The sequence below is a fragment of the Eufriesea mexicana genome, unplaced genomic scaffold, assembly GCF_001483705.2.
Source record: "Eufriesea mexicana isolate 0111107269 unplaced genomic scaffold, ASM148370v2 scaffold2087, whole genome shotgun sequence".
In the NCBI taxonomy this organism is placed as follows: Eukaryota; Metazoa; Arthropoda; class Insecta; order Hymenoptera; family Apidae; genus Eufriesea; species Eufriesea mexicana.
In genome coordinates, this window is record NW_016910162.1 from 1,513,565 (window position 1) to 1,527,376 (window position 13,812).

The 13,812-nt window shown below is 32.1% G+C and overlaps 1 protein-coding gene across 1 annotated transcript in view; it reads right to left on the minus strand.

The window, feature by feature from the left end:
• The window catches only part of LOC108549582 (lachesin), a 151,716-nt gene that overhangs the window by 33,944 nt on the left and 103,960 nt on the right, over positions 1-13,812 (minus strand). Inside the window, exons 2-3 of the mRNA XM_017903051.1 lie at positions 7,042-7,154; positions 361-649 (exon numbers count right to left, since the gene is read on the minus strand). Coding sequence (XP_017758540.1) covers positions 361-649; positions 7,042-7,154 — 402 coding nt within the window. The remainder of the gene's footprint in view (positions 1-360; positions 650-7,041; positions 7,155-13,812) is intronic.

Consider the following 13,812-nt stretch of genomic DNA (forward strand, 5'->3'; position numbering starts at 1 on the left):
AGTTTTAACATACAGCTCCACAGTGTATGTTCCATAAAAATATCAAACTAATATACCATAATTATTTTTTGATGTCCAATTAGTATGAAAATTTTTCATTTTCTTTCTTACCTTTAATCAATCTTTTCCTAACACAGTTTTCAAGAATACATTATTCAATTATGTATGTACTACGCCTAAATTAAATGGCTATATAGATCACATGAAACTTACCTATACTTTTGTCAATAACAATATTTTGTAAATAAATTTTGTAAATAATAGAAAAAGAATTTTCCCACGGCCCAGAAAAATTCTCATTTGAAAGCATAAAAAACAACATAAAAAGCTCGTGACGAATAGGAAGTGTAGCATCCTTACCAAGAATGTCCAAACATCCGAGTTCCGATATCATAGGGCTGGTGTTAATCTGACACATGTAACAACCCTTATCCGACTCCTTTAACTGACGAATGTGAAGCCGCCACGTGCCGCTGACGGCTTCCTCCATGGCTTGGCTACTTCCTGTCACCCTGAAGGCGTTACCGGATACTGCGCCGGACCCGGAACTTCCGCCGGTCTCGTACGAGACCGCGATACGTGCATTGTGCGTTACCGTTCTCGTGTGGACCGAGAGAATCGTCTGGTCCGAGGCACGTAGCCAGCCAACCTGGAAAATCCATTGTCATTTCCCTACCCTTGTCATGTCAACGGCCAACTCGTTACCGCAACAGAAATTTCTGTGTAGTTCCTGGGATAACCTTAATGACCCTCCGATATACCCACGTGTCGTTTCTATCGAGTAACGTATTTCGCTACGAAGCTGTTTCCTTTTTCATTCTTTCACATGTTTTACTTACGATTAATACGAGATCGATGATATTTATGCTGTCACGAGCGAATAGGAAACGTTTGGTCGAATACGTTAAAGTGTGCACGGAGTTATTCGGACTGGAGCGTCAGGAGTGTGAAAGAAGAGTGATTGGACGGAGTACAATAATGTCTCAATAGGTGGCAGTTCGTAACTACTCTGTAACTGGCGGTCGCCTATCCCCACTCCACGCGCAGTCGATGTAGCGAAGAGAGGTGGAACTTATAGGTAAACATATCGCTTTATCGCCAGTTCAGGAACTTGGGATTCTTTTGCTAGAAAAATTTACATTGTCTAATTTCGAATTTTTTTTTGTGAAAGTATGATTAATATATTTGCCACATTTTTATGACAAAAATGACACCAAACAGTACAGAAAAATATTGTCAAACTAATTATATACAGGCTGATTCTACATGCAAAAACGAATTGGAAAAAGAAAGAATAAAATTTTTTGATTCGAAGTTTCATTTTCGAGAAAATCGACTTTGAATATTCACCGAGTGCGCGTGCACTTAGCTACGGCTTATACGAATAGACCGTCAATGCATAAATATCAATGGAACAATTGCGAAGGAGAGGGAGGGGGTGATTCTACGTGAAAAAAATAAATCGAAAATAAAGAATAAAATTTTTTCATTAGTAGCTTCGTTGTCGAGAAAATCGACTTTGAATATTCACCGAGTGCGCGTGCACTTAACTTTGGCTAACAAGGTGAATGGACCTCCAGTGGATATTCAAATTCGATTTTCTCAAAAACGAAGCTACGAATGAAAAAATTTTATTCTTTATTTTCGATTTGCCTTTTCATGTAAAATCACCCTGTCCTCGGTTGTACTACCGTTGTTGGGACACCCTGTATATATAATATTGTCTTCATCTCTTTTTCAACAGAATTATTATTTTGCACTATATATTTGTATCGTAAATTAATTAATTGAATAAATATAGTACCTCACACGGCAATATAAAAATTATTTAATCGTTAAGTACGGTTAATACAGAGAATTATATTTACGCGTGACATATAGGGTGTCCGTTGGTAACATAAAAGTTAAGTTAGGTTTTTCTGTACCATCAAACAGGTGATGGAAAAACACGAAAGCGAACACTTGAGTTGTTAAAGCCGAGAAACTCGATCCCTTTTGCGAATCCCGTACCTTCCGTAACGGATACCGTACGGTCACGAATACTACCACTTATGAAGACATCGGGTACCGCACCAGCGGTGCAGGGGGTGCGATGAGCGGACGGAATGCGATGACAGTCTAACAGGTATATACATCTTTCCTAACACGTTTGCACAAATGGAACGCGCAAATTTTCGACACTAATTGGTAGTGTTGTATTCATGTAGTGTTGTATTATAGTGTTGTATTCATAGTGCTGTATTCGTACAGTTTTGAGTCACATAACATCGCATAATGAGAACGAATATTCTATACTGAGACTGAACGAGATAGAGAGGTGCAAAGCAGCGGTGTAGACAAGGGATCAGCGTTGATCGTTAACGTAAGATAAAAAGCGCACAGATGGCGCACTAGTCTACTATTGTGACGGCGTGTGCCGCCAAGAATCTGAAAGTAGGGATTTCGGGAGCATCAAAGGTGGAGTCTCAGCGAGCAGAGTGTCACTCTTGCTCCTCTGCTGTCTCGCTAATCATCGTTTCTTCTTCGGGAAACGTTTTACTTATAATTACAATGGCGTCTGCTTTAACGTTCGCGATCCAGGATCGTATCTAGACGTTTATCTGACCCGGTGACTTTTGCGATTTAAATTGATGGGACTGTATATAACGAGTACGAGAAAGAGAGAGTGAGAGAGGGGAGAGAGAAAGAGAGGGAGAGACAGAGAGGGAAACAAACAAACAGACAGACAGAGAGCCGCGCATTAATAATACATTCGTATCAAAGGCACGCTACGAATCTAATTTCAGGGATTGGTGACGGTAGCAGCGGATGCCAAAGTGGGTAGAAATCTGTGGGTAGAATGGGATGCTTGTGTCGGTGATACAGTAGTTGCTAATGAGGCAACAGAAGCGTAAATGAAGGACATTTTGGCTAGTTACACGGGAATCCACGTTTGCCCATGATTTTAGGTGGATATGTCTGAACGTGTCTTAGGATTGGCTTTTAGATTGGATAAAAGTGAAGGAATAACAAAGACAAAAAAAATGTGCATGAAAGAAATATCTTATGTTGGTCACGTGACTCAGAAAATAAGCGAATTAAATGCCGCTCTTATCGTCAGAATAGTTAGTGAAAAATAAAAAGTGGTTTAAAGGGTTTTGAGAGCTGCCATAAGTAGATTGATCGTAGTTAAATATGTATATATGTAGCGAAATGAGTATTTCCATTTATTTGCTTCTCGTTGTTAACAGTGGTTCTCATCCTTTTTCCAGACGCGATTTTTATAATAATCACAGTCACATAATCTCTTTTATACGTTTGCATAAAAAGGCATTGGGATTCTGGTATATCTCAGTGATTTCAATAAGATTGAAATGTACAGTTGAGGTTATGTAACCAACTATAGAAATATACATGTAACCACTGAGTTTCAGTTTTGAAGTGTATACAAAAGTATTTTTAATATTATGTAATATATTCATTGAAATTTTGAGGTTAGTCTGACCAGTCTACTGATACTAATATCTGTATCCCTCTAGCGGCGAGAGTGCAGAAACTGTTAAGAAGCCCGAACCTAACCTAAAATTAATTCAAATCTGATACAAACTTTAACAAACATTCATAGTGTTAAGAATATCATTGTATCACAAAAAGCAAGATATAATGTTCTAACCTAAACCTAACATAAATTTATTTCAAATCAATTTCGAACTTAAAAAAGAATATATACAGTATTAAATATCTAGAATTAAACATTTTTTTGTATACATTTAGAAAACTAAAGCTCAGTAGCAATTATGTGTATAAAATAAAATTATTCAGAATGTTGGTCTTGATAATATATCACAAAATCATTGTAATCGGTGAGATATCCCATTTGCAGTAACTACTAAACCATTTTAATGTATTATCTATTCGAAGCCTGGTCGTTGAAACAGATGAGAGGACGAAACATGATCAATTAGTAAAAGTAGGTCAATTTTGACAGGTATGAATATTTTTTATTTTTCGCCTGTCCCAATTTTATGAAATTTATTCTACGTAAATATATAGATTTTTTAAATAGCACCAAAAAAAGTAAAGTAAAAAGGAGATTAACTGAAAATAAAAAAATATTTTATACGGAATTGACTAAAGTACAGAAATAAAGAAATCGTGAAATAGCTTTCGGTGCATAATAAAACAGCGAAAATAAAATCCCGATATTACCGTTTGTCAAAAATTTTCATCGAATAAAAACAACCGTGGGGAGTATCGCTGAAGTTATTTTTAAAAATAAAACTGGATCATTTATCGTCCCCACATAATCCTTTCTTCTTCTCCGCGAGTCTAACCTGCTAATAGAAAAATAACGAAAAGAGGGAAGAAAAATCGGAAATACAAAAATCAAATTAATTTCCGTCCATCTCGTTTATACCGTAATCCACTCATCCCCGAAGCATTCAATTTGAAGACAATATGAAAATAAAACAACGTTTATAAGTTTGGCTGGCATTTTCTCTCATAAAAGATCTCCGGAAACTATTTGGATCTGACTGGGGGCCGAGCTTATCTTAATCCATCCCTGCCTGCCAAGCTGCCTTGAGTGGCTTTCTATAGACCGAATATTTCATCTAGCTGGATACTTTACGGGTGGAATCTGTCGCCGGGGAAAATGTGTCTTCTCCGTCTCTACTTACTCCTCAATCCCGCCTAGTTCCACTTCTCTCTTCCTATCCCACTCTCGTTCCTACCCCCACACCGACTCCCACCATCCTTCTCCCCCTTCGAGCTCCGGCCGGTCCTCTCCCACTCGACGCGCACACACGTATTACCCCCTCCCTCCCTATACCGTCCTCTTCTTCACGCTCTCTGTGCCTCCGCGCTTCCCTTACACATTCATCCTTCTTCTTGGAATATATAGATCTCGATCGGAAACTTATTACTAAATATAGCTATCGTTGGAGGGAGGATAACTCTCGGTTGGATTAGGGAGCAAGCGAACTCGAGGCACGAGGTAGAATTTTTCGCAAAGCGTATACAAACGTGAAACTGGAATACCGATGCATTTTTTTTTTTTTTGTACATGACATGGAAGGGAATCGAGTCGATTCGAACGAGATCTGTTTCACTTTTATTCCGCGTGGTCATGGGAGTATTTGGCTATCGTATGAAGATCAAGTGATTGCTGATGTAGAGGAAATTGGAAGAGGGAGTGAGAGGGCGAGCGGGTTGAGAGAGAGGGAACTCTCGTCCTTGGTGATTTATTCCGTCGCGTGTTTGTCGTCTATTTGTCAGTTTTATATTTCTCACTGGCGTTTTTTGAAATTAGACGTTCTATTTTTTTCTTCCAAATTTTTTTCCAAATGAGATTCTATGTACAATTTTCGTAATTTTAATGCATATTGTTTTGCTTTATCCTGTTTCACTCGGAATAATAAGATATCGTTTATTATACAGGGTGTTCCAGCAACAGCAGTACAAACGGATAGGGGGTGATTCTACATGAAAAGACAAGTCGAAAATAAAAAATAAAATTTTTTCATTTAAAGCTTCGTTTTCGAGAAAATCGACTTTGAATATTCACCGAGTGCGCGTGCACTTTACTTCGGCTAACAAAGTAAATGGATCTCCAGTGGATATTTAAAGTCGATTTTCTCGAAAATGAAGCTTCGAATGAAAAAATTTTATTCTTCATTTTCGATTTGCTTTTTCATGTAGAATGACTCCCTCCTCGATTGTACCACCGATACCCATGTATTAATGGTCTATACATATAAACCGAAGTGCACGTATAATCGGTGAGTATTCAAAGTTGATTTTCTCGAAAAAGAAGCATCGAATGAAAAAATTCTATTTTTTATTTTTTCGATTCGTTCCTGCACGTAGAATCATCCCATTCCCGGTTGTACCATCGTTGCTGGGATACCCTATATAATCGATATCGATATCCTGTTATCTTGCTATTTTTGAGTCATTTATAAAATTGTAATGTATTGTGAAGTGGAAAATGAAGAGTTTTTATTAAAATAATATTAAAATAATATTAATAATAATATTAATATTAAAACTTAAAAGACACCATATATTTTGTGGTAATTAGTTGCTGACTGGCAATTTTTAATTGCTCATAAGTATGGAGGAATAAAAATAATGACGTGTGCAGACTTACTGAATATTTGTAGTTGATGAACTTCTGTGAGATATGGACTCACAATATACAGAAATATACAAAATTATTATAGGAAATATAGATATTTCCTTAATATTATACAAATACAAATAATTAAATGTTTATGTATAAAAAATGTGTGAACGGTTTGTAGGTTATGTACAGGTTAGCGTGACTTCAGCATTAGCTGTTATGTCACGTGATCAATTAAACAAGATGGCTGTCTGTCCTATTGATGAGGTGTATTATGTAACAAAATTAGTGAAAGCAGTGGATTACCATATTAATATTTGACATGTAACTAATACAAATTTGGATATTTTTTATGAGACGCGTGTAAAGTATTTATTACTTTAAAATATTTAATATATATATGTAATAATTCAGTTTCTATAAAATGTTTGAACTGTTTATCAATTTTATATTATATTTTATAGTACTTATTAATTATTGAGCAGTACATACTTAGGCATCCAAGATAATGTACATAAGCAATGTCTGTAAATGTGAACATGCCTTAATGATTAAAAGATACCTTGAAGACCACTATAGTTGTTAAATTGATTGGTTAAAATTAATTAATTGCTTTCTTTACTTTACGGTATAAAATAACTATAAAAATTATAGTTTCATTTACAGAGTAGAGTAAACAAATGTAAAATTATAATTAGAAATTAAATACGTATGTACTTAAATTTCACCAATGAAGAATGAAAGTTAATTAAAGTTTTAATTAGATTTTGTCTGTCAAAAAGGAAAAATGTTTACAAGTGTATGTATAGATTAGACTGGAAGTATTATATTAGTCTTACAATGTTTTATGAGTGTACATATTTATGAAATGTCTGAGTGTCGTTCCAATTAGTGAAGCATTATCGTGAATTAATGAGAATTTATTCATATTCAATTACCTTATATTTTCCAATGTTGCGAACACTGCAGGAGAAAACGACTTCACGACCAATTGCAGCCGTTTGATTTCCAACTGGAGCGATAAATACAGGACCTGTAGCACTGCTTGAATCTGGAATAATAAGCGGTATTTCCAAATGAATATCTTTTCTCATAATTTACATGTGATTTGTTTATAAAATTTGTTTATGCAATGATACAGTAAATTTATAGTTTTTTTTATACATAAAATATCTTAAAACAAAGAATTTTAATTTAATTTAATTTTAAAATTGAATACAGTAAATTTGGAATTTATTATACATGAAATATCTTAAAATAGAAAATTTTAATTTAATTTAATTTTAAAATTAAATACAGTCGGTTTATAATTTTTTTATACATAAAATATTTTAAAATAAAAAATTTTAATTTAATTCAATTTTAAAATTAAATACAGTAAATTTAGAACCATTTTATACATAAAATATCTTAAAATAAAAAATTTGTATTTAATTTACTTTTAAAATATCTTAATATATTAAAAAAAATTAATATAAATATACGGATAGCAACATAATTAATTTTTTAATTAATAGTATAGTTTTGATATTACTAATAAATTATATAATTCTAATAAAAAATATAATTCTTTTATTATTTAAATGATGTTTCGAAATCACACATGCTATCGTGAAAAAAATGTTGTTATTTTTCACTTTCGCGAATTCAATATATCGAAAAATTAAACAGATGAAAATTTTTAACAACCAATTATCATTTACTATATTTAATCAATTGGAAGACTGCTGCTTTAATATTGTTAATTATTTTCTCTATTTAATTTTGATAAATTTTTCGCCTCGCATTTGCAATTCCCATTTTCATTTTCTATTTCATCTATGTATATTATTTATTATTTGTCTTTAAATACGAGAAACGAGCATTTTCCGTAAATATTTTTCAAATTTGAGATATGTATCGACCACTTTGGAATCGTGATATTATTTTAATAAAATTTTAATATAATTGGATTACATCCGTAAACATAAAAAAGCAAGTATAATTTCATTAATTCGTGTCATTGTCAGTTTTTGATCCATGTTGAAAACAAAACCAATAGGAAGCTTTTCAAAAGCATCAAAATGCTCTTCACCTTATTGTATTTGTGCATATTTGCACGAAATTTTAAAACAATAGAACGTTGAATGATGAAATAAAACGATAATAAATGATTGATTGCTCAATTGTTCCTTGCACTATTAAAATCAAAATATAAAATTCTAATACTAAAAAAAAAATTAAAAACAGCAATAAAATAATTTCGACAACAAAAATTAAATTATTGAAAAGAAAAGAAATTTTATTTCAATATTAAATTTAAATATTAAATATTTTTAAATAAGGTTCAATTTAATTTAAGAAAATTTTAAATAAAGAATTTAATAATTGTTAAGTAATAGTTTAATATTACTTAACTATTATTTTCTTTAATAATTTAATACTATCAAGTAGTTTAATAATATTATCTAATATAAATTAAATAAGTAAATAAAGGTTTTTATTTATTTATCAATGTACTATTGCATTCGACCATTACATTCGACATCGTGATGATATCAAGTAATGTATCTGTAACAATTATTGGATTCTAGTTCTAAAATCAATCACTTAATCTCTAACATTCCTTTTCCGCGAAAGCAAAGAAAATTCCGATTATAGAGGGTCGACTCTCGACTCTCGATTCTTCACTCCCAACTGCCTGGTGCACGTACCTTCCCCCTCCATATATCCTCGCACCTCCCCACTCCCTAATCTTCTGTTCCTTTCTACTATACGGCCATTCCTTAGAGACGTTCAAGAACGTCCACCCAAAACACTCTTCTTTCACGCCTTTAACACACTATACCATATATTCTTCATTTGCACACCTATCGTCTTACCAAACACTCTATGCTCGTTTCATATGGACTTTCTTTCTCATACTTGTATTACTGGATGCTACCCAAATATTGAATGTGAAATTTAAAGGAATTTTTTGTTGGTAACCAGTAACTTTATTAGTAACTTTTTTACTAGTAACTGATTAGTAACTAACAACTTACTACTTTATTTACTTAATTACTTATTACTTTAGTTTAAGAATGAACTTAAATACGATTATGTGAGCATTTTCAACCCCAATACAACTATACCAGTGTATCACTATATCTTAATCTTCCTGTTAAATATTTTTATGTGACTCCACATATTTGCCTGTGATGGTACTATAACCTAGAAATTCATAATGTAAAATGGTGCAAAATTTTAGTAGTGAATTAAACAGATCTTAAAAAAATATTTTATATAAATATATATACATATTGGATTGATTGTGAGATTTAAAAATAAAGTTAAATAAGAATTAATATGCAGAGACATAATAAAAATTTAATTGTATTCCATCTTCAAATTTTCATTAACCAATCCTTGGTATTTACTAGATTTGATTCAGTAGATATACCTTTTTAGTGTATAATAGTAACTTTTAGTAACTTTAGTAACTAAATATCGTATTAGTAACTTTTAAACGTATTTATTATTTATCGAGTTAAATATTTCATACGAATTTTTTAATATTTATCACATTCTACAAAAAATTTTTAATATTTATAATGATCATTAGATTTATTACCACAATTTTTTGAGGGTTATTATTGCAATATCTAAGACAAAATAGTTAACCTAAGTATAATTTTTACTATATTATATAGTTTGATAATATGCTTTTCATTTGACAATTTTGGTAATCACTTATTTCACGTTTCTTTGGATTGTTTAAATAATTATTGATAATAAATACACAATAAAGATAATACCTTTGTTATATATCTTTCACTTCAATTCATATTAACACTTTGCTTAACTCTGACGATTTTTTGACTAAAGAAGAGTAGGAGTTAAAATTTTCTGTATTTTCTGCCATAAAGCTGACGATATTTTTCCAGCAGTAAATAAGAAATCGTATAATAATTAACACGCAGAATTATTTAATTTCGATTCCTCGCACACCGTTAGATTATCTCAAATTCGATTTATTATTAATAAATCTTCGAAATTGGATTTAATGGTGACTAAAGGTCGCCTCTCGAGTGCAAAGAATTTAATTAATACTTCAAGAACTTCTGAAGGATATAATCAATATAATTAATTCCTTATAATTAATACTTCCGAAGGATAAGTCAGGAATTTTATACTAACAATTAACTGAAATTTATAATACTACTTAAAATAATTACGATAATCCATCATGCACGTAATAAAATACAGAGATCAGCTTACCCAAGCCTTTATACGCGATTCTCCTCGCAGGATTCGAAACCATAGTCGTTTACCGTGCGCAGATAAGAAGTTGGCTAAAGTAAGGAATGCGGGTCTGATTGGAATACTATAATAAGCTTGGCTCCTCTGACATAATCGCTCACGAATTTTCCTTAACTGGTCGAAATGCTCGCGTCTACGAGTGGGATCGAACACTTATAGCCAAGAGAGCTTCAGGACCCATGAAGACCAAGTGAGACGAATTTTAAAGCGTTAGCGTCAGACACAGGCCAGGAGTATTAACCATTAACATAAAAGAAAAACCGTGACGTGACTTATCGTACCACTATTATGTCAGAGTGTACCGTCAAGATCCCAAAAGATGGGAACTTTCGGAGCCTCAAGAGTGGAGTCAGACAGAGGCTAACAGAGCTACCCGTCCTGTAGCGTTGGCTAACTTCTCATCTCTGCACGGCACATCAGCAGTCTACAAGGTACCCTGCTTTTGCAGCAAGGCATACATTAGCGAAACTCCAAGGATCCTGAGCACGAGACTCAAAGAGCATGAAACGTACGCTACATTGGGTTACGTACAATCGACTGTAACAGGATACCAGGAGACCATAGGACGAGAGTATAATAAGGATACAAGTGAATGTTGGAGGGAGATACTATCGGTTCAGTATCACTTGAGTTCTTTTCTTTCTTCAATTTTTCACGTGTACAGTAGAAAGTTGTGGGCTAGAGATTAAAACTATGACTGATACAGGGTGATTCATACGTGAAGAATACAAATGAACATTACAGGGAGACACTATCGCTTCAGTACCACTTGAATTTTCCTGTTTCTTCGATTTTTCAGGTGTACAGTTTACCAGTTGAAGGTTGTGGGTCGGTGATTATAACCATGACTGATACAGAGTGATTCATAAGTGAAGAATAGGACAGAATATTAAAGGGAGACATTATCAGTTCAGTACCACTTAGGTTCTTCCATTTATTCAATTCTTCACGTGTACAGTTGAAAATTATGGATCAGTGATTATAACCATGACTGATACAGAGTGATAAAGCGAAACGAAGAGCAACGCGATAAGTACTTATACCCTCACAGCTTAAGTCCTATGAGTAGAAGAGCTTTATAAGTAGTAACTTGCACTAGCAGCTAAATTTCTCAATAATGCTCTACTATCAATTGATCACCATGATATTTAACACTTTGACGTGTAAACGTTTTAAAACAGCCTTAAAGCGACTTCCCATTTAACTCACTAGCGCCACCACGGCCCATATCTCCAACAAATATAACGTAACTACTGTATACATCGTAGAAATATTTTGTAATTTTACTGACATAATCTTGCAATTTTCTTCTTACTGGCATATCGTTTGCATTATACTGTTAACATACATTTTTCTACTCTTACTGTGAAAGTGTTAAGTTGATTCTAATAGTTTATGATTAAAAGTTTATCGACGTGACACGAAAAATTTATTAATCTCAAAGAAACTTTTGAAAATGTTTCAAGCATCTTTATATTTCATTTTCGAATATAAATAGAAAATTTTTTTTCACTGGTCTAATTTAAGAATTCTAGTAATAATCTGCATTTTGAAAAATTCTACATTCTTACTTAAAAATATAACAGTTGATGCTTATTATATATCAAGCATACCACAAAGCAGTTTCTCTTCCTTTTTAAGTTCATTTAATAATAATGTTATGCAAGATAAATCTTTCACGAATAGGTGAGAAAATGTTATCAAACGATAGGTATGATACACGAGGTCTTATATTGGACGTACTAGGACGTGAACTGATGGTATAAACATTAAATGCCTGAATGAACTGTTCTGGTCGCTTCTCCCCTCTGTCAGAAGGGATAGTATAAATCAGTCCTTACACTGTAAGGGTTTTATACTTAGTACGAAAGTAATTTTTAACTTTAGAATAATACAATTTTGAATTTTAAACTTATCCACCGATTTTAGGTTTGTGATAAATTTTTATTAAAAATGTTGCTCCAATGCAATAAAGAAAAAAATAATTAATACTTGTGGTTAATAGTCCAAATTTTCATATTTCTTGTTGGATGTGATGATTATAATAATTAAGGAATAAAATTGGTATTATTTAAATTATAGATAGTCGACAAAATTTTTAAGAGATTATGTGATAAGAAATTAGGAGATAATAAAAAGGTATTATTATCGAAGATATAATTGCCGCCATGTTTTCCGACGTAAATTTGAGAAGTTGAATTTAAGCTAATAACGGAACTTAGGAAAACCCACAATAAAAATTAAATTATTATAATTCGATAACTAAATTTTTGATATTAAAGATTATTTCAATTGGATGATTTAGGTTAGGTTAGCTTTATATAAGATTTAAGCAAAACTTAGGTTAGAATTATTATTTAAATTGAAAAAGGGATAGAAATTGTATTTATTCCATATTTAGACTCACTCTGTCAGATAATATTCATTGATATAGATATAACAGAACAAAATTTATGTAATACGTGTGAAACATGTTTAGTTTAGGTTAGGTTTGGATTAGGATCATAATTCAATTTAGGTAGTATTATAGTAGTTGAAAGGCATGATACAAAGTCAGTATGATTTTATTTCTTATTGAATATTCAGATGATATTCACTAGTATAAATATAGAACAAAGAATGTTTGATTTAGGTTAGGTTTGAAATTTTTATTAGAATTGTCATTTAAATTAAATGATATTATAATAAAAGGAGAAAGAGATACAAATTGCGATTGTTTCATATTGAAAACTCAGATAATATTCAGTATTATAAACATAGAACTATAGAATTTATATTAAACGAACGAAGAATGATTTATAGGTTAAGTTTGAAATTTGGATCAGACTTGACATTTAAATCAAGTGATAATATATTAATTGCAAAAAGAGATACAAATTGCATTTGTTTTATATTGAGTACTTAATAATATTTGACAATACACATACAGGAAAACAGAATTTATATTGTAGAAGTGGAGAGTGTTTGATATAGCAATAGGGAAGAACGAAGGACGCACGGCCACCTAAAGCTTTGCGTAGGACGTGCCTGAATGTCTTGCAGGAATGGCTGAACAGAATGAAAGAAATAGAGAAATAAAGTAAAGAAGAATGTGCCTGTGGATAGATATATATTGAGGAAAATGTCTGAACGAGGCAGTTAAGAATTGAGAGACGAGAGTTGAAGAATCAGTCAGAGTTAGTGTTCAAAGTTCAATGAAAACTCGTCCTAGTAATTAATTCTAGGGACTTTTAATTTACACCTAAATTAAATCACACTGTTATTATTTCATCATTCTATTATTAAATATATTTTCATTGACTTTACTTAATACTTGATTATATGTATATTAGTTTAATGAAAACTCATTAACAAAGTACCTAACCTCAAATTGATAAGGTGCGGTCTGACAAACTCTTATAATTATTGTTTTTGTTAAAATGGTGGAA